The sequence below is a fragment of the Podarcis liolepis genome, assembly GCF_965112155.1.
Source record: "Podarcis liolepis genome assembly, chromosome: 4".
In the NCBI taxonomy this organism is placed as follows: Eukaryota; Metazoa; Chordata; class Lepidosauria; order Squamata; family Lacertidae; genus Podarcis; species Podarcis liolepis.
In genome coordinates this window covers 73,048,749-73,072,526 of record NC_139558.1, presented here as the reverse complement: position 1 = coordinate 73,072,526, position 23,778 = coordinate 73,048,749, and the positions used below count along the sequence as shown (strand labels likewise).

The 23,778-nt window shown below is 40.2% G+C and overlaps 1 protein-coding gene across 4 annotated transcripts in view; it reads left to right on the top strand.

The window, feature by feature from the left end:
* Positions 1-23,187, top strand: part of TBC1D23 (TBC1 domain family member 23) — a 33,977-nt gene extending 10,790 nt beyond the window's left edge. For 2 of the 4 annotated variants that reach the window (XM_083500769.1, XM_083500770.1), the window contains exons 4-19: positions 215-419; positions 751-874; positions 1,802-1,926; positions 2,027-2,073; positions 3,110-3,213; positions 5,519-5,641; positions 6,596-6,688; positions 8,175-8,345; positions 8,881-8,923; positions 9,272-9,381; positions 10,125-10,267; positions 10,960-11,004; positions 13,286-13,374; positions 18,282-18,417; positions 19,423-19,617; positions 21,606-23,187. In XM_083500769.1, the coding sequence (XP_083356895.1) occupies positions 215-419; positions 751-874; positions 1,802-1,926; positions 2,027-2,073; positions 3,110-3,213; positions 5,519-5,641; positions 6,596-6,688; positions 8,175-8,345; positions 8,881-8,923; positions 9,272-9,381; positions 10,125-10,267; positions 10,960-11,004; positions 13,286-13,374; positions 18,282-18,417; positions 19,423-19,617; positions 21,606-21,687 (1,835 nt within the window). In that variant the 3' untranslated portion in view covers positions 21,688-23,187. The remainder of the gene's footprint in view (positions 1-214; positions 420-750; positions 875-1,801; positions 1,927-2,026; positions 2,074-3,109; positions 3,214-5,518; positions 5,642-6,595; positions 6,689-8,174; positions 8,346-8,880; positions 8,924-9,271; positions 9,382-10,124; positions 10,268-10,959; positions 11,005-13,285; positions 13,375-18,281; positions 18,418-19,422; positions 19,618-21,605) is intronic. The other 2 variants (XM_083500771.1, XM_083500772.1) reach the window with 1 other exon arrangement.
* The last annotated feature ends 591 nt before the right edge of the window (positions 23,188-23,778 follow it).

Sequence of the window (23,778 nt, the reverse complement as noted above, 5' to 3'; positions counted from 1 at the left end):
TATCAGCAGCATTGGTGCACTCAAGGGACTTAATAGATCTTCATTGCCTTGTTGTGTTGGTACAGCACTATAGCAGCTGCGTGTAAAATGCCCTGTCTTGCTCTCTATAACATTCCCAGTTTCTGAGAGTGATCCCAGCATGACAGGTACCACCAGTGAATCAAGTGATAAATGACACATTTTCAACATGGTTTTTATATTTGTCTGTTTTCAGATCAGCTGTCAGTGCCAGAGGAGGAGAAGTCAGTATTACTTTTGGATATTGAATCTGTGATTACCTTCTATTGTAAATCTCGTAATGTCAAATACAGTTCTAGCCTTAGTTGGACATATCTACTTAAGCCATTGGTGCACCTTCGACTTCCACGAAGTGACTTATACAACTGCTTCTATGCTATCATGAATAAGTACATCCCCAGGTAAAGAAAAAATATATTCAAGTGCACTCTGGTTTTAAATGTTGTTTGCCGTCTTCCCCCAAAACCCACCTACTCTTTTCCAGGACAGAGGCTTTACTAGCTGTTTTCAAAGAATGGAATAATTTTCTGTTGTGGGTTTGATAGACGGTGTTTTCCATTGTCATGTGTGTATGAAACAAAGCTACAAACTGAGCCTGATATTTTTATTGTCACAGGTGTCTATGACTTCGATTTTAATGCTCTGTTCATTTTGTTTAAGAATAGAAAGTTGTGTGCAATAAGAATAGTTGTGCTTCTGTTTCATGAGCACTTTTGCTATTCTTCTTTTTAGGGACTGCTTCCTGAAAGGGAGACCATTTCATCTCTTCCGGCTGCTCCTCCAGTACCATGAGCCAGAGCTGTGCTCTTTTCTTGACACCAAAAAGATGACCCCAGACTCATATGCACTCAACTGGGTAATAAAGTGAAAGTAGGGAAACATAATGAGAAGCATACTTCTGTAGTAATTTTTAAAAGTATCATTTGCTAAATAAGGAAGCTTAAACAAAAAAAGGCATGTGTAATCTGTGAGGGGACCTTATTGTATTAAAATTAGCTGCTAGGCATTATAATATTCTGATGTCCGCTTAGCAGATAGGGCACAAATGTGTCTCTAAAAATGAATCCCATGATCAAAAGATTGGCATTTTAATAAGCAAAACAGTAACTGTAAACACTTATGGTACATAATTATTATTGCAATGACCAAAGAAACTGAGGTTCCTGTTTGTTGCAAAATCCTAGTCTTCTGGCAGAATTGTAATTCCCAGGAAGACTAGGAAGAAGACTAGGGTGGTTATTTGTAATGTAGAAGCTACACTGTGTGCACTTTAGACACACTCTACTTTGCAGCTGCTATTTCCAAATATTTGGTTGCAGAGTTTTACTGGCATTCAGATTTTTGCTAAGGAAGCCTCAATGGTGTTTGGGAAGCTATGACACTGCAATATATTTAAAACTGACCAGGATTCACAGGAAATGGGTAAAACTGCCTTTTAATACAAACATAGCTGAAGTTTTAGGATACGTGCAACATGATTCTGTGCAACTTTACTTTGAAGTAAGTCCCAAGTTTATTCTGAATTAAGTTCAGCGATGCTTTCTCCAAGATAGGTGTGTGTAGGATTGTAGCCTTAGTCCTTACTCTTAGAAGTAAGTCCCCATGATTTCAAGGGACTCTTCTAATAAGTACATGGAATCATAGAACTGTAGAGTTGAAAGGCACCCCAAGGGTTTTGGATTTTGGAGTATTAATTATTCCCCCTCCCTCCAGGTAGTTTATGAATATAATAATGTTAACTACAAACTTGCTTGACTTTCCTTTCATTCCTTCAATTTTCCAGCTTGGATGCCTATTTTCAAGCTACTGTTCTCATGAAGTCACTCGTGCAATATGGGACGGATACCTACAGCTAGCAGATCCATTCTTCATTTATTTCCTAATGCTTATCATCCTTGTTAATGCAAAGTGAGTATATAGTTAATGCAGGGCAACAAATTAGTTGGACACATAGACTTGTCTCTACTTTGTGTGCTTACACCTTATCTCCGCTTTTGCCTCTTTCCAGAGAATTCATCTTAGCACCAGAGTCAGATGACAAAGAAGATGTTGTGAGTAAGTCCTGCCATTCTAATGCTGCTGCAACTGCAGGGAAAAAAATCCTTAGGCACTATATTGCTAAGGTTAGGTGCTTGGAAACCCCACTGATATGGAAGAATTAAGCTGGCCCTTAACTTTCACCTTTTAAAAGAGTTGGTTCTTAAAAAGATGAGCCTAGTTCTTTTGGGGCCAGATCAGATGCAAATCTAAACGATGGTTTAGCATTATGTGAAGAAGGCTACAGCAGCTTTGAGCATCCACACCATCTCCCCTCTCCTCCTGCAAGGTTATTTTAAAAAAAACACGAATCAAAGTTCCTTCCAGATGTTTTGAACTTCAGATTGCAGTGCGGCATAATATACAGGGCAGGCTTGTGTGCTCCCCCTGCCTACTTTGTCAGTTCTGCCCAGTTCAGCCATACTCAGATGAACCTATATTTGACTTGGTTCGCTGTTCGCTATGATTAATGGCTCCTTGCACACCTGCATTTATCTGGAGAATCTGAAATATTTTTCTGTGGACCTACAAGATGGCATATTTCTCTTTTTTTAAAATGTAGAACAGTTGTTTGTGAAGGCAGCAGACAAATGAGACCTCTTCTCATTGAGTGTTTGAAGAAATGCACACCAGCAAAATTTGTGGTTTGGATGTTGGGAAAGTATGTGGCTTTGTACAGGATTTAAGGGATGCACTGCTCTGTCATTTCTGACTTTGGTGGACAAATGGAAATGAACATTGTCATGGTTGCTCAGGCAGCCAGGATGTGCTCCTTTATTACCATGGGACTTGGGAGTCTCCTCCTACACCAATGACACGTGCCATTTGTGATGAAGCTGACTGCCATAGAAGTAGTGAAATAGAAAATATTTGAGCTCTTTAACCAAAAAGTGCTGGAGTGTCTAAAAGAGGTTCAGCTGCAAACATGTTGGCTTGAGTAATTTTTCTGTTTTTTAAAAAAATAAATAAAATACATTTTACTTCTGGCAAACACAAATTTTAATGTTTGGTTTTTAAATGCCCCAGACCCTAATTTCCCTGTTATATGTTTCAGAATTCCTAGAAAAATCCCCTGCCAGTTTGGAAGTAGAAGATATAGAGGACCTTTTCTCCTTGGCACAGTATTATTGTAGCAAAACTCCAGCTTCCTTCAGAAAGGTAATTGACAAGCACTTAGGGTGTTTCCCAAAGGGTATTCCACATGGCAGCGTCACATCGGAATCAAGCAAGGGCTCCCAGGCCTGATTTTATGATATGTAGAAGTGGTGAGCCTGAGACAGTTGAACAGTTTGGGTTATATATTCTCTATCAAAAAAGTCTAGATCAAATATGGGTGCCTGTCTTGTGCTGCAGTGCCTCTCTTTTTTTTTAGCTTATATTTTTATCGGCCCAAATGTTACTTTGAGCATCACAGAAGGCTGAGACTACAACCCAGCTTTTCTGTATGCAGGTGTAAGGGTACAGAGGCAACTAACTACATGACAGGTGATGGCATAGCAAATTTCCTTGTCTGCTTCCCATTGGCTCTTAAACCTTAAGCACCTTGCCCACCAGGAACAGGAGGAAGCAGAACATGTGGTGGTGAATAAGTTTATTGCTCCCCTGAGAGTGAAAAACTGGTTGCCTGGTTAGCTGGTTGAGGTTTGGGTCCACAGAATATATTGGATTTGCCTTCTCCCACTTCCCTGCCTTCCTCATCATTTGCCTTTGCAGCAGCTGCCATTTAGGGAGGAAGAGGAAAACTACCTTGCCGTATCCTTTCCTTCCTTTGCTTGCATGCAGAGTCACTGCATAGTGCCTGCCACAAACGACATGCAAATTTATAGGGTGAACTGTGTAAAGGGTAGATAATATTAGAAGCTTGCATTGTCATATTAATTTTTTGTTCATTCACTGAGTCATTCCAATAATAATAATTCCAAGCTTTCGGTCTCAAGTGTCGCCTCAGCTTTATACACAGTACAGTGTTCCCAGAAGTGATTTCAGGATACTTTCCTACTGCTTAGCCAGTTGCAACAAATTTGGTTTGGACCTTGGCACTTAATCAAACCCGGCCTTTCTGGGGATGCAGCTTTTTCTTTTTGAAACAGTAGCTGCGAAATCATTTTGGATACTACAGCAGTTTATCACTGTTTGGAACAAGTCCTGGAGCGGCTTGTGCCAACATTCAAATGGCTTTGAAAAGCATTGATTTTCAGTTATGTAAGTTGGCACTCCTTCCAAAACAGCATTATTCAAGTATGCTTCATTCAGTTTCGTGTCGCAGGAGCAAAATGCAGTTGAACATTATATTATTTCCCACTTGCTACACACTTCTGGGGGCAGAAATGCTGTATTGAGGCTTGGGGAAATAAATGTAAAGCTACGTATAATATGATCACATTTTATTCTATATTTTTGATGGCATTATTTTTAACTATGTCATAATATTATTGTAAACCAGCTTTTTGGGGGGTGACTGTAGACAGCAATCTGAATAGAAATCAGAAAAGAAATTGGACTTTGTATAGTTAGGGGTTCATTCCTTTCATTTTATTTCCATAATTGGCTAATAAATAATAAAATATTTTCTACAATTCTTTTCCAAAATAGAACCCTTGGGACGATTATCTACAAAAGCAGATAATGGAAATATTCATAGTTACATATGCAGATCAGTTTAAAGACTGAATTGCTAGCATGTTCTTTTTGACTTTCAGTAGGCTTGTGAAATCCTGAATCTGTTTTAGAATACTGGATTTTCTGAGCCACAAATCAGATGCATGACAAGGAGTTTTTCCCATCATAATACAAAAAAGTAAAAGCCACCACTGCTATATGAATGCTATACTATCAAAGAAGCAAGTGTGATATGGGCTTTGAGTACAGCTACTATATGCCTAGTATAGAATCTATGCTACCATTTTCATGGCAATAGCTGGAAAAGCTATCTGTAGTGCTTGCTGATCTTGGAATACTGTTCAACAAAGGCTGATGCAAAATCTGCTCGCCAGGAACAGGGAAGTGCCGGAGGTCATTTACAGTTGCAGTATCTCTGCCTCTGCTGGTGGGTTTGAGGGGAGAGAGAGGGTCATGCTTTAGGCTTTAGTGGATCATACCTATTACCTGTCTATGGAGACAAAGGAATGTGTTTCCAAAAATGTAACCAATAAACCATGTCTATCAGCTGTTGGACACGATTTTTGAAGGGTATTTTGACACATTGATCAGGAGAAAGAGCTTATGAGAGATCTTCTATTTGACAAAATGAGAGCCAAAACAGCAGTATGCACAGAGCCCCCATAATAGTGTGAAATTGCACTTAAAGACATGCATTTGCATCTCTTTTTGAAGTCTTTCTGAATTGAGCAAGTACATAGTTGAGGGTCACAAATAGGACACCGTCTAGGTCTTGGTTTGGTGTCTTTATTTAGCACATAGCCTTAATGTTGGCCATAACTAGTGTTTTCTCTTACAATTACAGGACAACCACACTCTGTTTGGCAGCAGCTTGCTGGGTCTCAAAGACGACGATTCAGACTTGAGCCAAGCTTTGTGTTTAGCAGTTTCTGTATCAGAGATTCTTCAAGCTAATCAACTGCAAGGGGTCAGTAAGTCTGAAACTGTTTTCCCCTAAATGAAGGAAATAACATAGCTATCAGAGTTTCTACCTCCTGGGAGCTCCAAAAAGAGAGCTGTTTCCCTGGTCATTGGCTAGAGTCCAACGAATTGTGAAACTAGTTTCATAAGTCCAAGAGGAGTTAAGTATAGTTTTACTGGAAAGTACTTTTAAAGCTAAGGATAATTTCAAAAGCAGTATATGATATATCACCACACAGCAGTGTTTGTAGGTCTGTCTGTCTCTGTCTACTATTCAAAGGAAACAAGTTTAAAAATTCCACTGGCAATGAGACTAAGTACATCTTGTGTACTTAGTGATCCTGCCCTTCAGCACAGCTATAGTATAGCACAAGACAGTGGCTGTTGGATATGCTGTCTTTATTTGTTTCAGACTTGTTATGGATATGCCATATATGGATATGCTGTTTTATTTGTTTCAGACTTGTTACCTGCTAATTTCATTGAGTACCTACTAGTGGGTGGGTGGAAAAATTACTGTTTCCTTTTCATATTTTCCAAATAGCTATTGCTTTTCTACACTGCAGTGACATCCCCTTTATTTGTTGCCTTTTAAAGACTGCTGCTTTATACGTCTCACACCTAAAGAGTTGAAGGTGGCATATTCATAGTTCTAGGGACACGGGTGGCGCTGTGGTCTAAACCACTGAGCCTTAAGTATGTACAGTGGTACCTCGGATTAAGAACTTAATTCGTTCAGGAGGTCCGTTCTTAACCTGAAACTGTTCTTAACCACTTTAGCTAATGGGGCCTCCCGCTGCCACCACACTGCTGCCGCGCGATTTCTGTTCTCATCCTGAAGCAAAGTTCTTAACCTGAGGTACTATTTCTGGGTTAGCGGAGTCTGTAACCTGAAGCATCTCTAACCTGAGGTACTACTGTATACTTTTTGAACTAAATGAATAAAATATTCTTATTTCAGGAAGGAGTAAGGTTCTTTGTGGTGGATTGTCGTCCTGCAGAACAGTACAATGCTGGCCATTTATCAACTGCCTTTCATTTAGATTCAGACTTGGTAAGCATACATTCTAGCTGCTTAATATGCTTGCTTTTTCATTTCCTTACATTAAAAAATAAGGGTGGAATCCAAGAGTTCTCAGAATCTTAGTTCTACGAATTCTTGTTTTAAGGTGCCTGGTTTATACCACCAAACTGTAGAAACGAGCTTCTTTCAAAGGATTCTGTCTGTAAACAGCTCCTCTAGTATTTAGAGTCTTCATGTCTCTTACCTAAATATTTTCCTAAAATGCAATTTGTTTTAAAGGATAGACATGATCTCCACCAATTTTTAGTTTGCTGCTCGGGAATTAAGAAACAAGAAAAAAATCAGTGCCATTTTGAAATGAGTATGTAGTTAAAATCAGTGCTGTTTTTGAAAGGTTCGATCCACCATTTTGATTCAGAATGGCAGCCAGTTGTATCCAAACACTGTTGATCTGAGGAGCCATCATGCAACATTTAGTTACAATATCTTAAGAAGTGTACAGATGCATAGCAAACAAATAACTTTCCTAAATATATTATAGATTTAAGAGGCGGTAACAATAAAGTAACAGTTTCAGTAAAGTGATAATTATTCAGTTCCTAAATGAAACGATTTCCAGAGTGTTAACTGTGTTGCAGAACAACAGATGTTTCATTTGCCCATCCTGGTAAGCCAGACTTCCAAGGCGCGTTTCTCCATTTTTTCTCCATTTTTGCAATGGATTTTGCCGATTGGCAATTGCGCATTGGTTGTTGAGCGTTTTCGGTTGTCGAACAGTCTTCAGGAACAGATTACATTCAGCAACCAAGGTTCCACTGTATTAGCTTTTTAGTCTATGGCATACTTAATATATTAATCTTGAAGTGCCACAACACACTTCGCACACTTTCGATGAGACAATGTTTACTTACAAAACAACACTCTTGTATTCTGCTCCTTACGTGGAAATAAAACACAAATTGAGGGAGTGAAAGTGGCACAATCAACTCGCAAGTGGGAAGTAGAAGTCCTCTGTGACTTTTTGCAGGTTTGAAGTGCCTTCCTCCACTTCTTCACAACTTCGATGGCTGATAGTAGTAGATGGTGATGAGGATATTTGCAATAACCCTTTAAAAACACTTATTTGCTTCCCTGAAGAGATGCCTTAGTAAATTTTCACACACCTGGTTCCCTTACTTCTTTGCCTTCAAGTCAAGAACTCAAATAAACTTCGTAAAATGCCTTTATTTTTGTTTTAAGTGGTCTTGGAAAGGTATGGACATTTCTGCTTTTGATTTATGAGGTCCATATTGGCCATGTTTTAGACTCTATGTTCTAAGGACCTTTGCACAGTTACGTTTTCCTAAACGCAGGCTAGTCTATATAGAAAAATGTGATACATGCACTATTTATAAAACTAGTTAAATCGGACTGCAGATGCAATTTGGCGTCTTAATGCTTAAATATATCCATTTGTTTTTGAGTGATTTTTAGTCTCTTTTCAGTCCACACGTGTGTTCTTTGCCTTTCTTCACAGATGCTCCAAAACCCATCAGAATTTGCTCAGTCTGTGAAGTCTTTGTTAGAAGCACAGAAACAGTCTATTGAATCTGGTTCAATAGCTGGTGGAGAGCATCTTTGTTTTATGGGAAGTGGCCGGGAGGAAGAGGATATGTATATGAACATGGTACTGGCACACTTTTTACAGGTACATCTAAAATATTAGAATGTGTTGTATTTAAACATAGTGGGTGCTATCCAGCTAAATAATGCTAAGAGTAGAATAGAGTAAAGTGATTTTTTCAGCTACTTCCCCTTCATCCTACAACCCCCCTTGCTTGTGCCCCCCCCCAGTCCTGCTCCAGAGTGTTTAGGGACCCTATGCAACAGAATGAAAGGTTGTCCAGGAGTTGCAAAGGAAGGAGAAATTCATGAAAAATAGTCCCCATTTTCCTTCACTGAAAGCTGGGTCAAAGACCTTTCTGCGAATGAAAGCAGCCCTTCTATTCACAGAGGTCTAGATCCAAGCCATTATCTTAATTTTATGAGAGAGAATATTCACCTGTGAACTCCTATATATGAAAGTTCTTAGACCAGAGTGCTCAAAGTCTTCTAACCATATTCCGATGAAATGCCAGATACAGCTAGTCTAAGCATGCTTGGTCTGTTTCATGTTTCTGCTTACCTTGTGAAGAACAGCAATTTTAGTATTCCCAGGGTGATTTACAATCTTCTTATTGCAGAAAAATAAAGAATATGTAAGCATTGCCAAAGGAGGATTCATGGGTAAGATTTACATTTAGTCACATCAGTTTTTATCTTTTCAAATGTCTTTTCCACTAGTTAAATGAACAGTCAGATGACTGGGGAGGAGACCATTTGCATCCTTATCAAGGTGCTGGGCTCTACCTAGCGCAGCGCTTTTCCTTTTTCTTGCTGCCAGACTCAAATTCTGATCTTAGTTAATCCATTTCAATTTGTGTGTGTGTGTGTGTGTGTGTGTGTGTGCGTGCCTGCCTGCCTGCCTGCCTGCCTGCCTGTGTACATTGGTTTAATAGTTCCTGTTTTGTTACAAGGACAAAACAGAATGCATAGTGCTATACAACACAAAATATGTAATGTCCTTTCTCACAGCACTGCAACAGCACTTAGCAGACATTAATGTGGAAGGACCAGAAAGTGGATATGGCCATTGGATTGCTAGTACTTCGTACTCAAAAAGTAGTCTTAACTCCTTAGTTGACGTGAGTATAGTTCTTATATCAAATTGTGTAGCTGTGGATTGGACTGGTTTTCATGCAGAATTCATCCCCTGCAACTTGTCTTCAAAGACATTTACTTCCAGGCTTTTGCAGCTCAAGCCATATTACTTAAACCAAGAATGTCACAAGAGACCAGTTGAATCAGTCCAGAGGGCCATTTTGTTGAGCATCCTGTTCTTCCAGTGGCCAGCCAGATGCCTTTGGGAAGCCTGCAAGCAACACACGAGTGCAAGAGCACTCTCTGCTTGCAATTCCCAGCAGCTGGTACTTGGGGGCATGTTGCCTCCAACAACAGAGGTAGAACAGAGCCATTGTGGCTGTCTTTATCTGTTCTTAGGCACTAGGTATAGACTTTCTCTTTACCTGGGCTTAAGGGTGGCGCTGTGGCCTATTTTAGTGGATTGGTATGTGTACGGTATGCCTTCTATCTGTATAGCTGTGCTTTTAGATTTTTCTTGAATGTTCTTAGTTGGTTTTAATATAAGTCACTTTGGATCTGTGAGAAAAGTGACTATCTATTAATAATTATAGCCGCCTGACTCTCTAATTGGTCAAGAAGTGAAGGAAACATAGCTACACACACACCAAAAAAACCCCTTATCCTAGATTGTCCTAGATTGTCCCTTTAACTAGCTCACATCTCCATCTTTGAGATAAATATGACAATAACCTTCATGCAGATTACTTATGTACAGATCAAATAACTGCAAAAGTTGCTTTTCCAGGGCGATTCTCCAAATGGCTCAAATGATGGGAAGGGTGTCAAGTCCTTGGTCAACAAGATGACAGAAGCTTTCAAGACGAGATCTGTGAATGTGAAAGAAAAAGTTATTAGTTTTATTGAAAATACATCAACTCCAGTTGATAGGTGAGTTATTTTGGTCTGACTGCTTTTAGTGATTATTGGCTGAAGTCATGCATGCTTACTTGGAAGTTAGTCATATTGATCTCGGTGGGACTAACTTTTGAGTAAATGTGCATAGGATGGGGAGGATTCATAGAAATTTTATTCCTTCAAAATGTCTGTAACAAGCACCATCACCTGATTGTTCACCATTTTAGAGCGCCATCGTTTCTGTGTAAACAATTTTGGTGCCCTTAAAAGCTATTTAACCTCTCTCTGAACAGTTTGAGTGTGGACACTGGACAACTAAAAGATTCTCACATTTAACTATTGCCTCTCTCATTATGTCTTGCTATTGGGAAAGTGGATTCTGGGCTTAATAACTTGACCTTGTAAAAATTGGTAAAATAAAAGGAACTTCTAAATTTTAGCCAACAGATTAATCGTGATCTCTTTCTTTGAACTCAGGATTATGTTATCCACCATTCCTCGTACTCCAAAATAGCTTTGTGCACATTAAGCCATAACTGAAACATTACTGCTTCTGTGGAAGACTAGCAGATCTTTAAAAATGCTCATTGAAAAAGATTTTTTTCATATTTTCTCATACTCCCTCCTGCTTGATACTCTACTGCCAAGTAAGAAGAAATAAATCAGATACTCTTTCTTATAAATTTTAATTACTTTGTTCTGTCCTCTGCCCCAATTTGCTATAGAGTTTCTTTCAATCTTTCCTGGCCTGAGACAGCAAGTTTGCAGCGGTAAGACATTGTATTGAACCATCTGAGTAAAACTGCCTTTGTCTTTTTTTCGCATGACTTCACAATGTTTGTAAGCATTGGTTACACTGACAATCTCTCTCAGATTATTTTTAACATCAAGCTATCAAAGCATTTCAAGTGTTGTGTTGGAAACTAGAGAGAGAAAGAGAAGCTGTATACACAGTATTTGTTCATATTCATTTTGTTGTTTGTTCTGGAACATCTTTCCCCTTTTCCATATCATGAACCACACTGATTACTTCTTTTTCAAGCTTTTAAACATGATTGCCATGTTCAGACAATCATATCTCTTCTTAAACTGTGGTAATCCTTTTTCCTGCAGACATAGCCCCTTTGCTCCTCAGCAGCATACAGCATTCAAACCAGGAGGTTTTACTAACCATAGTTTCCTGTTACAATTGAAGTGGGAAACCATGGATTCCAGTTTGTTTGTTTGTTTTATATACTGCTCGTCATCGGAATAGCACAAGGCAGTTTATAACATTGTTTTAGAACAAGCTTGTTACGAAGCTAGCAACCATAGTTGCCTTTGAAAGGGGGTCTTTAGATTGAATTTTTCCTCCTGCACCTGTGTCAGCATACAGAAAGCAGATCTTTGGAGATCAGCAAAATTCATATCAACCTGAATTTTAACAGAACAGTAGTGTTACATTATACCCACATTCAAAATTAAAAAGTTGTATTTTTATTATCATTTTTATCTATTTGCAAATTTTATCTGAAATAAAACAAAATTAAACCAACAACGTATTTTAAACATCTAACCAACTACTATTAAAACAACACCAATTTAAAATATTGCTTAGAACTATTCTTTGCAACAGAGAGTTGCCATTAAACCACGTTATCAAATTCTCATCGAGCAAGATTTCCATAAAAAGTGTACTGGCAAAGGAGACAGTTATTAATATCAGTTTATGAATTGGTGTTTCTTCTTTGGAGGCTTTTTCAGAAGAAATAATGTGTTTACAACTTAACAAACCCTGATCCACAATTTTGCAATGTGTTTATACTTAATAACAGCAACATTACCTTAGTATGTTTTGGTGCCACTAAACAGCAAAGTCTTGACCAGAGGAGGCATGCTTTGAGAATGGAAACATGAAGGCAACCAGAAATGTATGCTCAAGATGGTGCTATGCAAATATAACACTTAACCGTAGTTGGTTTCCCCCAAACATAGTTTCAACTAAACTAAACTAAAGTTGTATCATCCCCATACCCGTCTGTCACACTGCCCATTTCATGTGTACATTGTCAGTGTTACTGATGCTTATTGTCTTAAGTTACTAATGAGCACTCCCGACTTTGCTTTATTTGGGTAGCGCATTTGTTTGCTTCCCCCTTTAACAATTTTCTTTTCCCCAGTAGTATCCACTTTTAATACCTTCGAGTCCTAGAAAGCAAAAGCCGTAAGATATGCCTTCAGGAACAGAGTGAGACCTCTTTCTCTCCACCCCACCCCTTTAACAGCATTTGAATTTAAATTTCAACAGCGGCGTGTAAATATGAGCATCATCATTTTCTCTCTCTCAAAAACGGAATGTAGAAAGATTTCAAAGGAAACATTCGGCCACTGTAATTGTTAGGAAATGTGTGACAAGTTGGAAACATGTGCCTCTTTATTGAGTCATGCTTGGTATCTATGCCAAGTAATATTTTTAGAAAGTCAGCAAAAGATGAATGGGCAAGATACTAGCAGCAGCAGGAGGGGGAAACTGAATAGAGGGAATGCCATTGTTTATACTGTACCAGCTGAGGCTGTTGTATTGTTTCATAAGAAGGTATCTTCAGAGATTATTTTAAAGACTCTCAACTTTCCAACCTACCAAAGCTGTGCTGTGTGTGTGTGTGTGTGTAGCTTGCCCAATAGCGCAACTCAGTATTAGGAGAGAGCCTTAAAGATGCTTCTGACTTCTGACATAGATTATTTGACCTGCTAGAGAGAGCTGGGTTCGCTGCAGTTTAATGAGAAGGCAGTTTCACCATTTTCTCCAAAATGGACAACACCACAGCCCTTGTTGTCTGCTTTCACTAATCCAGCGTGGCTCGTTTGGCCACTCTCTGCTTTTTTCTCACGGCCAGCTGTCTTCATCTGGAATCCTTTGGCTGCACATACAGGTTCACGTCTTTTGCCGTTGCATGCTGCTATGGGAAATATCATGGTGTCGTCCTTTTTCCCAGTTTCTTTTTTTTCCCTTTCTTAACACGTAGTATTTTTCTCTCCCACCCCCACCCTATAATCTTCCCTTGTCAACAGACATGTGAGCAGCAGTGACCGAGTGGGGAAACCTTACCGAGGCGTGAAACCGGTTTTCAGCATTGGAGATGAAGAAGAGTATGATACTGGTATGGTAGAGAATGCTTCTATCTGAAATCAAGTATAAACAAATTCCACGTAAAGGGGGAAGGAATGCTCCCTTGGAGGAGGAAAAGCCCAAGGATTTTGGGTCCCATTTCAGACTGACTGCACAGAAACCCATTCCTTCCCCCTTCACATGTCCCGTCTTGCAAGCCATTAGATGTATTACCAAAGAGGTGTTTTAACCAATGCCTGAACTTACTCTGGGATCTGTTGAGTTAAGTGCACTTGTCACTTTACTAAAGCAGTCAATAAGTTTTGTTTAGCATGCTTCTAACCTTAGGACGCGGGTGGCGCTGTGGGTTAAACCACAAGTTGGTGGGTCAAATCCCCGTGACAGGGTGAGCTCCTGTTGCTCGGTCCCTGATCCTGCCAACCTAGCAGTTCAAAAGCACATCAAAGTGCAAGTAGATAAATAGGTACCGCTTCGGCGGGAAGGTAAACGGCATTTCCGTGCGCTGCTCTGGTTCACCAGAAGCGGCTTAGTCATGCTGGCCACATGACCTGGAAGCTGTACGCCGGCTCCCTCGGCCAATAAAGCAAGATGAGCGCCGTAACCCCAGAGTCGGCCACGACTGGACCTAATGGTCAGGGGTCCCTTTACCTTTAACCTTAGGACAATAAGGTTGCAGGGGGGAGTTTGTTGAGAGCATCAGTCACGTGCCCTGAGAATTCTATGACATCTCCTGATTTAATGCAGGACGCCACCTAGACCTTTACTATTGCCTCATGTGAAGTGAGGCTACAACCTACCAGAATCACACACGAGACTCCTGCAGAGAGGAGACAATAGAGAAGCCTATCTGCCATTACTGATCTTCTCACTGAGAATCACCCAATAATATTTCATTTCAGTTTTAATTTGTATACCACCTTTCTTGATCAGTACACACAAGGCACTTTGCAAGCTGAAGAAACAACAAAATAGACTGCAAAGATCACACCACACCCAATAACAATCTGATCCACTCCAAAAAGTCACAATAAAAACATAACTTTAAAATAATAATAATAATAATAATAATAATTTATTATTTGTACCCCGCCCATCTGGCTGGGTTTCCCCAGCCACTCTGGGTAGCTTCCAACAAAGATGAAAAATACACTAAAATGTCACATATTAAAAACTTCCCTGAACAGGGCTGCCTTAAGATGTCTTCTGAATGTCAGGTAGTTGTTTATCGCTTTGACATCTGATGGGAGGGCGTTCCACAGGGCGTGCGCCACTACCGAGAAGGCCCTCTGCCTGGTTCCCTGTAACTTGGCCTCTCGCAGTGAGGGAACCGCCAGAAGGCCCTCGGAGCTGGACCTTAGTGTCCGGGCAGAACAATGGGGGTGGAGACGCTCCTTCAGATATACTGGACCGAGGCCGTTTAGGGCTTTAAAGGTCAGTACCAACACTTTGAATTGTGCTCGGAAACGTACTGGGAGCCAATGTAGGTCTTTCAAGACCGGTGTTATATGGTCTTGGCAGCCGCTCCCAGTCACCAGTCTAGCTGCCGCATTCTGGATTAGGTGTAGTTTCCAGGTCACCTTCAAAGGTAGCCCCATGTAGAGCGCATTGCAGTAGTCCAAGCGGGAGATAACCAGAGCATGCACCACTCTGGCGAGACAGTCTGCAGGCAGATAGGGTCTCAGCCTACGTACCAGATGGAGCTGGTAAACAGCTGCCCTGGATACAGATTTGACCTGTGCCTCCATGGACAGCTGTGAGTCCAAAATGACTCCCAGGCTGCGCACCTGGTCCTTCAGGGGCACAGTTACCCCATTCAGGACCAGGGAATCCTCCACACCAGCCCGCCTCCTGTCCCCCCAAAAAAGTACTTCTTTCTTGTCAGGATTCAACCTCAGTCTGTTAGCCGCCATCCATCCTCCAACCGCCTCCAGACACTCACACAGGACCTTCACCGCCTTCACTGGTTCTGATTTAAAAGAGAGGTAGAGCTGGGTATCATCCGCCTACTGATGAACACCCAGCCCAAACCTCCTGATGATCTCTCCCAGTGGCTGCATGTAAATGTTGAAAAGCATGGGGGAGAGGACAGAACCCTGAGGCACCCCACAAATGAGAGCCCAGGGGTCTGAACACTCATCCCCCCCCACCACTTTCTGAACACGGCCCAGGAGGAAGGAGCGGAACCACTGTATGACAGTGCCCCCAGCTCCCAGCCCCTCAAGACAGTCCAGAAGGATGTTATGGTCGATGGTATCAAACGCTGCTGAGAGATCCAGCAGAACTAGGAAACAGCTCTCACCTTTGTCCCTAGCCCGCCGGAGATCATCAACCAGTGCGACCAAGGCAGTTTCAGTCCCATGATGAGGCCTGAATCCCGACTGGAAGGGATCCAAATGGTCCGCTTCTTCCAGGCGTGCCTGGAGTTGTTCAGCAACCACTCGCTCAATCACCTTGCCCAAGAATGGAAGATTTGAGACTGGGCGATAATTGGCCATCGTGGCCGCATCTAAAGATGGTTTTTTAAGAAGCGGTTTAATAACCGCCTCTTTCAGCGGGTCTGGGAAGGCTCCCTCACGGAGGGAAGCATTCACCACCCCACGAAGCCCATCGCCCAGTCCTTCCCGGCTAGCTTTTATAAGCCAGGATGGGCAAGGATCCAGGAGACAGGTGGTTGGCTTCACTCGTCCAAGCAGTCTGTCCACATCCTCGGAGGTAACAGGTTGGAATTGATCCCACGCAACTTGACTAGGACTCTAGCACTCTCCCGCCCTGGCCCTGCTCCCACGGTGGAGTCTACTTCTTCCCGAATCTGAGCGATTTTATCTGCAAAAAACTTTGCAAAATCATTGCAGGAGATCATGTGGCCCGTACTGGGCCCAGATGTCGCAGGTGGTTCCGCTAAATTGTGAACCACCTGAAAAAGTCTCCTGCTGCTGTTTTCTGCAGATGCAATAGAGGCGGCGAAGAAGGTCTTCTTCGCCGTCGCTATCGCCACTTGGTAGGCTCAACGTTGAGCTCTAACCTGTGTCCAGTCAGATTCGGAATAAACAGCTTACATCAAATAAAGCAATATTCAATAATTCTTTAGAATATAATAGTAAAGTTAAATGTCAGCAGATAATAATTAAATGGTTTACAGTTTTGACAGTTACAATAAAGAATTACTAAATACAATCAACAGAAATAACGGCAAGTTACAATGCATAAAATACCACAAAACATACAAAAACCATGTAAAAGGGTCAGATAAAGAAACATGCTTTCTAAATTGAGAATCCATCAGGGGCCCAGGGAAATCAGGATTTTTATTACTGGCTGTGGGGTAATTGTTTCAGGCCTCCCACAGGGAAAGGGCTGAATCAACCTTGACAAAAAGTGCATTCAAAATAGCAAAAAATGACATTGACATAAGAGCAATGAGATGAGGGGGTATTAGTTGGCCCTTTGGTGCTCTCAGGACATGGCTTTTGTGAATGAAAAAAAATCCATCTTTGTCTATTCCTGTAGTGAATTTGTGAGTCCAGCAATGAGAACATTTTGTTCGCAAAACAAAACATGTGATCTAAAATCACTTAGGAATGACAGCTGACTGGCCTCTCAATACTATATTTAGAGTTGCTTTTAGGATTGACCTGCACTCGTGCTAGAACTCTCAGTTGCATTGATCAATACATTATTTAGGAAAATAAAGTGCAATATTTTATTTAGGACAAGTAGGACACAAAAATAGAATGGAAAAATCAGATAAGGAAATGGGATGATTCCATTCCTGTCTTCTAGTCAATCAATTTAAGGAGTGATAAGACAGAAGAATTAGCAGACTTTGAACTTAAACATCCTCTTGTGCAGATAATGCTGTTTTCTGAATTGTGAAGTCACTGCCTGTGTAAACTTTTGATCCATAATTGTGCATTCCTACTCAATGTCAGAATGAGTAAAATTCCACTTCCGGGTTGGCGCCAGCGCCGAATGGCGGATTCCCTCCGAGCTCCGGAGGGAATCTGCTCGATAGGGGTCGGGTCCAATGTCAGAATGAGTAAAATTCCTTCTTCCAACTAGGGAAGCATAACTTAATTAATAGCTCATATTACTTAATTAAAACAATTCAATTGCCCCGAGTTAATCAGGCAAGCAGATTTTTTTAATAGGCACATTAAAAAAAGACAAGTGTTTATAAAAACTGCAGGTGGCAAGTGCCACCTTCAAAGAGGCATTTTCTTGTCTCTTGTGTCTCTTCTGTGAATACCTGCTGTGACTTGTGCATTGTCAAATACAAAAACAAACATACATCTTACTTTGGAAATGCTGTTATTATCCACATGCACTTTAATACACATTTATCAAGAGGGTGGTATCCAGTGGTGGCTGTCTGCTGGAGGAAGGGAATCCATCAGTGGAATAGGAAAGGAGGCAATTTTTGGTTATCCCCCTCCCAAAGGAAGATCTGCACAACAGTGTTAGGGGTCTGCCTCCCTGTTCTGCTGATGAGTTTTCTTCTGGCAGAAAAGAATCACAATTGTATATCACCCTAGTGTGCTTGATTAATATGATTAATAGATTAAACCATGTTGCAGCCCTGCTCCTACCATGAACAATAACTTTCATAATAGCAAAAGCATTAGGAAGCTTAAACCAAATAGGCAAACTAGATTTGAGGTGAAATGACCTACTTTTGAATTCAGTTATGTGAGAGATACAGGGTTAGATCCAGATTTTTGTCATGCCTAGAGTAGACCCAGCTGTCTAATCTAAAATGATCTAGCATAAAAACCAAGACACAGTTTTTAATAGCAGCGATGTACTGTATTCTTCATTTTAGAAATTTCAAATAATAATGTGAAAATTATTATTATTATTCAAAGGATCGGGTAGGTAACATTAAAAAAGTGTTCATCTATGTTTTGTCCATGTGACATCACTCCTTTCTTTTTTAAACAGATGAAATTGACAGCTCCTCAATGTCAGATGATGATCGAAAAGAGATCGTCAACATCCAGACTTGGATAAATAAACCAGACATAAAGTTTCATTTCCCCTGTAAAGAGGTGAAAGAAAATGGACACATGTTTCCAAGGTATTGTTGGATGGATAATTATAATCACTAATACTTATTATAAAAAGTACATAAATATCATAGATAGATAGATAGATAGATAGATAGATAGATAGATAGATATTTGGTATTGATAGTTGTTGACTTCTATGTGTTAGAGAATTTTGTGGACTCACATAATCATCTTTTCTACTACAAGGTGAATTTCTGTTTATCTCATGGTGAAGATCTGCATGATCTGGGAATGAATTCAGTGTACAAACTCTTTAGTCCTAGACTTATTTACCAGGAATTGAGTTCCATTGATCTCAGCAACACTCACGTCACAGTAAACATGCTTAAGATTGGCATCATGTCTAGTTTTCACCTTCTTTGTTGAAGAAAAGCTTTAAAAAAGGAGTTTTCTAATACTATAGCAGGCACCTGGTACTGGTGCGTGTTTAATTTGTTTGTATGACCTGGTACCTTGTGGATTTTTCACTGTGAGGTCCCTTCAGAAAATATTTTCACAGTAGAGGTAATGGTTGAGAGACTTCATCCCAAGAAACATTTCACCCTATGATAAGAAAAACAGTTTGAGAAATTCCAGTATCAGCTGATTAAAGCACTGTCGTGTTCTGTTAGAGGAAAACCAGCATTTTAATTCTGAAATAAATATTTATAAGTGATTACAAAGTCTTTTGAGGCATTTGCTTCAGGAAATGAGTACTGTTGCTAATTTTCCCACCATGCTTTTTCCCATCTCTGGATTGTGTCCTATGTTCTTTATGTGTAAGTGGAACAGATTTCTGCTTGTGGAATGGGACTTCACCTTCTCTCCATTGCAGTCTTGCACATGACCTCAAATTCTGCTGTGGAAAGTTGGGGGAGCCTCTGGGGCAAATTAGGCATTTTGTGCAGAGGTCTATAATAAGAGAGTAGAAAGGTGTAGTCCTGTGTACAAACATAATTCTGCTCATGCACCGCTGGATTCCACCCTCTGTATTTCTGACAAAAAACCCTTTTCTCTTTTTACTTTGTTCACAGTCATCTTCTAGTAACAGCAACACATATGTACTGTCTGAGGGAAATTGCCTCCCGAAAGGGATTTGCTTACATACAATCTCGCCAGGCACTAAACTCTGTAGTTAAAATAACATCCAAGAAAAAACATCCTGAATTAATAACCTTCAAATATGGAAATAGCACCACTTCGGGCATAGAGATTTTGGCAATTGAGAGGTAAGTTTGTTTGTTTGTGTTTTGCTTCAGACTCATCTACACATGATTATTCCCAATCAGTTGCAGTACATTTTCTCCCCTGAATCAGATTGGGAAATCCAAATAGTGCGGTACAGACAAAGACACTCTTAGCATTCCATGCTACATACTTCCTCTGAAAGGCTCTTTCGCCTTTTCTGACTTAGAATCCCTCTACATATTACTCAAAAGTGTTAGATGAACCTCAGTCTACAAACTATTATTCCATAGTTAATGGTCCACATGATCTGCACTGCTGGACTTTTATGAGATTTTCTTGCCAAAACCTCAAACTACATAGCTTCTCAATATTTATTTACAGTGGTGCCCCGCAAGACGAATGCCTCGCAAGACGGAAAACTCGCTAGATGAAAGAGTTTTCCGTTTTGGAGGTGCTTCGCAAAACGAATCTCCTATGGGCTTGCTTCGCAAGACGACAATGCCTTGCGAGTTCCTGCGGGTTCCCCCCCCCCTTTTTCTAAGGCGCTAAGCCGCTTATCAGCTGATCCGATCAGCAGATAAGCCGCTAATAGCGCTAATCCGCTAATCCGTCAATGGGCTTGCTTCGCAAGACGAAAAAACCGCTAGACGAAGAGAATCACAGAACAGATTCTTTTCGTCTTGCGAGGCACCACTGTATTTTTAAATGTGAAGGTAAGACATACAAAGTGCTAAAAGTTTCCATTTCAGTGGCTTTTCACCTAAGTTGTTTAAAGCCTGTGCAAATTGCCCTGTTTATTAGGTGATAACTATTATTGCAAACATCACATGATTACAGGATCATATTAAATGGCTGTCTCCATTCAACCATCATGGGGCAGAGGTTTTTATTTCTCACTTCCTGCAATGGGTTGGATGCAAAGAACTTTTGAGTATGCAGAAAACAGCTTTTACATATATATTTTGGAAAGTTGCATTCCTACTCAGTATGCATTTGGATACCTCTTAAGATACAGTTAAACCACAGAGCCTAGGGCTTGCCAATTAGAAGGTTGGTGGTTCAAATCCCCGCTCCTGTTGCTTGGTCCCTGCTCCTGCCAACCTAGCAGTTCAAAAGCACATCAAAGTGCAAATAGATAAATAGTTACCGCTCCTTCAGGAAGGTAAACGGCATTTCCGTATGCTGCTCTGATTTGCCAGAAGCAGCTTAGTCATGCTGGCCACATGACCCGGAAGCTGTAAGCCAGTTCCCTTGGCCAATAAAGCGAGATGAGCGCCGCAATCCCAGAGTCGTCCGTGACTGGACCTAATGGTCAGGGGTACCTTTACCTAAGATACAGTAACCAAATTTCTATGATTAAGGAGAAGGTTGTGATTTGTGTTTGGATACAACTGGATGCCATTTTGAATCAATATGGCAGACTGGACCTTTCCAAACTACTGATTTTAACCACTAGTTTCAAAACTGCTTGGGTTTTTTCTTTGTTAGAATTCCTGAGTAATCCAGGGTATGAGGCTGCTAGTGCTGGTATAAGTTGATTCTTTAGTAGTTTTCAGGTTTTGACTTGCTTAAGAATATCACCTCTAGACCTATACAAAGAGTGCAAATCATCCATTTTTCTCACATGGTACATGAGGGTGCTCTTCCAAGATGCCTTTGGTTATAACTCATTATATGTCAGTAAGATAAAGTGCACCCGCGGTGGGAATTACACAACCATTTACACAAGAAAATTCTAGCTGGATGGGCTGTGATACAGTAGTTATTTTGCAAATTGCATATGAAAGCTGCAAACAGGGATTAACGTGGCTATTTGCAAATAAGCCTTAGTCATTATGAAACAATATTTTTAATCCTTTTATTATCTCCATCTGTCACAGATGCTTTAGTTGAGATTCCTGCTTGCAGAAGGTTGTACAAAGTGACTCTTGTGGTCCCTTCCAGCTCGATGATTCTATACTAAATCTTTGATCAACAGTGAATTTGTTCAGTATGTCAACAAATGTTCTTTTTGTTTCCATTTCTTAAGGTACTTGATTCCAAATGCAGGTGATGCTACCAAAGCCATAAAGCAACAGATTATGAAAGTTCTGGATGCCCTGGAAAGCTAATGAGAAAAAGACTTTTTCAGTTGTGTCTTAAAAAAAGAAAAAATGACAACCAGGATACTGCACATGGACCTAAAATGAATTTTCCTGTGGAATACTAACCTAAGAGGACATTTTCAGTTTACTGATGGGAGTGCCTGGGTAGCAGGTTTACGATAGGAGTAAATTATACATTTTGAATATATTTTTAAAGTCTTTTTCTTTAACACTCTTGGATTTTGTAAAAGTTGTTTATTATAAATGTCAGTTATTTTTCAAGTAGCTTTTGAGGTTCTGACCTGTTCTTAATAAGAGCAATTCAATACACAGATCACTTTGAAGAATCGTATTGAAGCCACATAGCACTTCTAAGATAATGGGAAAATATTTGAAACCCATTTTCTTCTTAATATTACAAACTGTTAAGTAGCAGCTGTTTTTTAAATGCCCGAAGCACTGAATATGTGGTTTGATCTGCTGGGTGAAACATCAAGGAGTGACGACAATACATAGGCTAGGAACTAGAACTAGGAAAAATTGGGACCCAGCTAAAAAGAATATTGCAGTCCACCAAACTGGGTGGGTGTGTAACTTCTGTGTGCTATCAAGTAAAAAAAATAGTGGCTAAATTAAAAAAACTTGGAATGTTGAATTGGATGCCGTAATGAAAAGTTTACACTCACAAGTATGTGGCTGGGTTATTATGAAAGTGGAGGTTTTATTGGGCCATGGTCAGCATTAGAATGGACGCTGAAATCAGAATTCATGTGATGGAATATCAAAGTTGGCTGCCATGATGGGGAGACAAACATAATTGTTGGATTATCTTTTCAGAACCTGTCTGGCACGGACTGAAGGTGTACTGTTTGCAAGTGAGGCAAAGTGATCAGAGAGCTACATATTTGCAATGATTTTTTTATACATATGACATGCCTTTTCCCTCTTCAAGTCATGTCAGTTAAGTTTTTGAAATAATGTCTTCAGTGCTTGAGAATTACAAGTTTTTGCTGCAAATCTGTAGCTATCGCATATTGACCAAATGTTTAAGAGGAACTTGAATGCTCTTCGTATCCTGGAGCAAGTTCAGTACATGAAGATATGAAAGGCTGCAAAAGGCGGTCGCAAAAGATTCTGTTGCGGTATCATCACAAAATAAATTAAGCTGACCTTTATAACAAATCAGCTCTTTAAAGTTACGTTCTTAGTAGGAATCAAGTTATGGCACCTTAATCCTGGAACTCCCGTTTTTAAACATATCTAAATGAACAACACTAAAAGAAGTATTTGACAATGCATTGCATGAACTGCACCTCTGCCAATGCTCCTGTATTTATAATTCTGCCCAGAGCTGTCATTTTATGTATTTTTTTTTCTCCAGTTCTCCTTTAAAGTAAAATCTCCTGAAGAGCCTCCAATTTGTGCCTACTTCAACACAGAGATTCCCCCATAGTGTTAATGTAAAGATGTTTGTGTTATTGTTTATAAACTGCAGTTGTAAATAAACCAGTACTATTTGAACACAAATGGTTCAGATAAAAAATGTTTGATCCAACGATGTCATTTCTGCAGATTTAAATATTTTAGCACTTTAAAAATGTACTGTAATCTGTTTTTCTTTATGATTCATCAAAATCAAACATGAAGGGTGATGGATTCAGACTTAAGCTTTCCATGAATGGAAGGTCTTCTCTTGCTTGTGACGGGAAGGTAAAGATGGGAAGACCATGTCTTTGGGGACCCTGCCATCTTCCATTCTGTGGGCATGACCAAGCCAGCATAGACATCACTTAAGTGTAAGAAAATATTAAAAAGAAATGAGGGCATTCTTTACTAAGCATGTGCAGGTGCCTGAATCACTAGACCAATCATTGCATTTTTCCAACATAGCCAGCAATACTGTGCTTTTCGCCCTAGGAACAATAATTGGGCCAAACAAGTAACACAATGCATGCTCACCTTGGCCCAAGAGTTCCTCGTAACACCTCAAGAGAAAAATTTAAGGCTGCAATCTTTTGAACAGTAGGAACCAGTCCAGTGGAACAGAATGAGACATGGTATTGATGCATACATAAACTGGCACAGCAAGTGGTTGCCAATTGCCCAGATAATAATCTT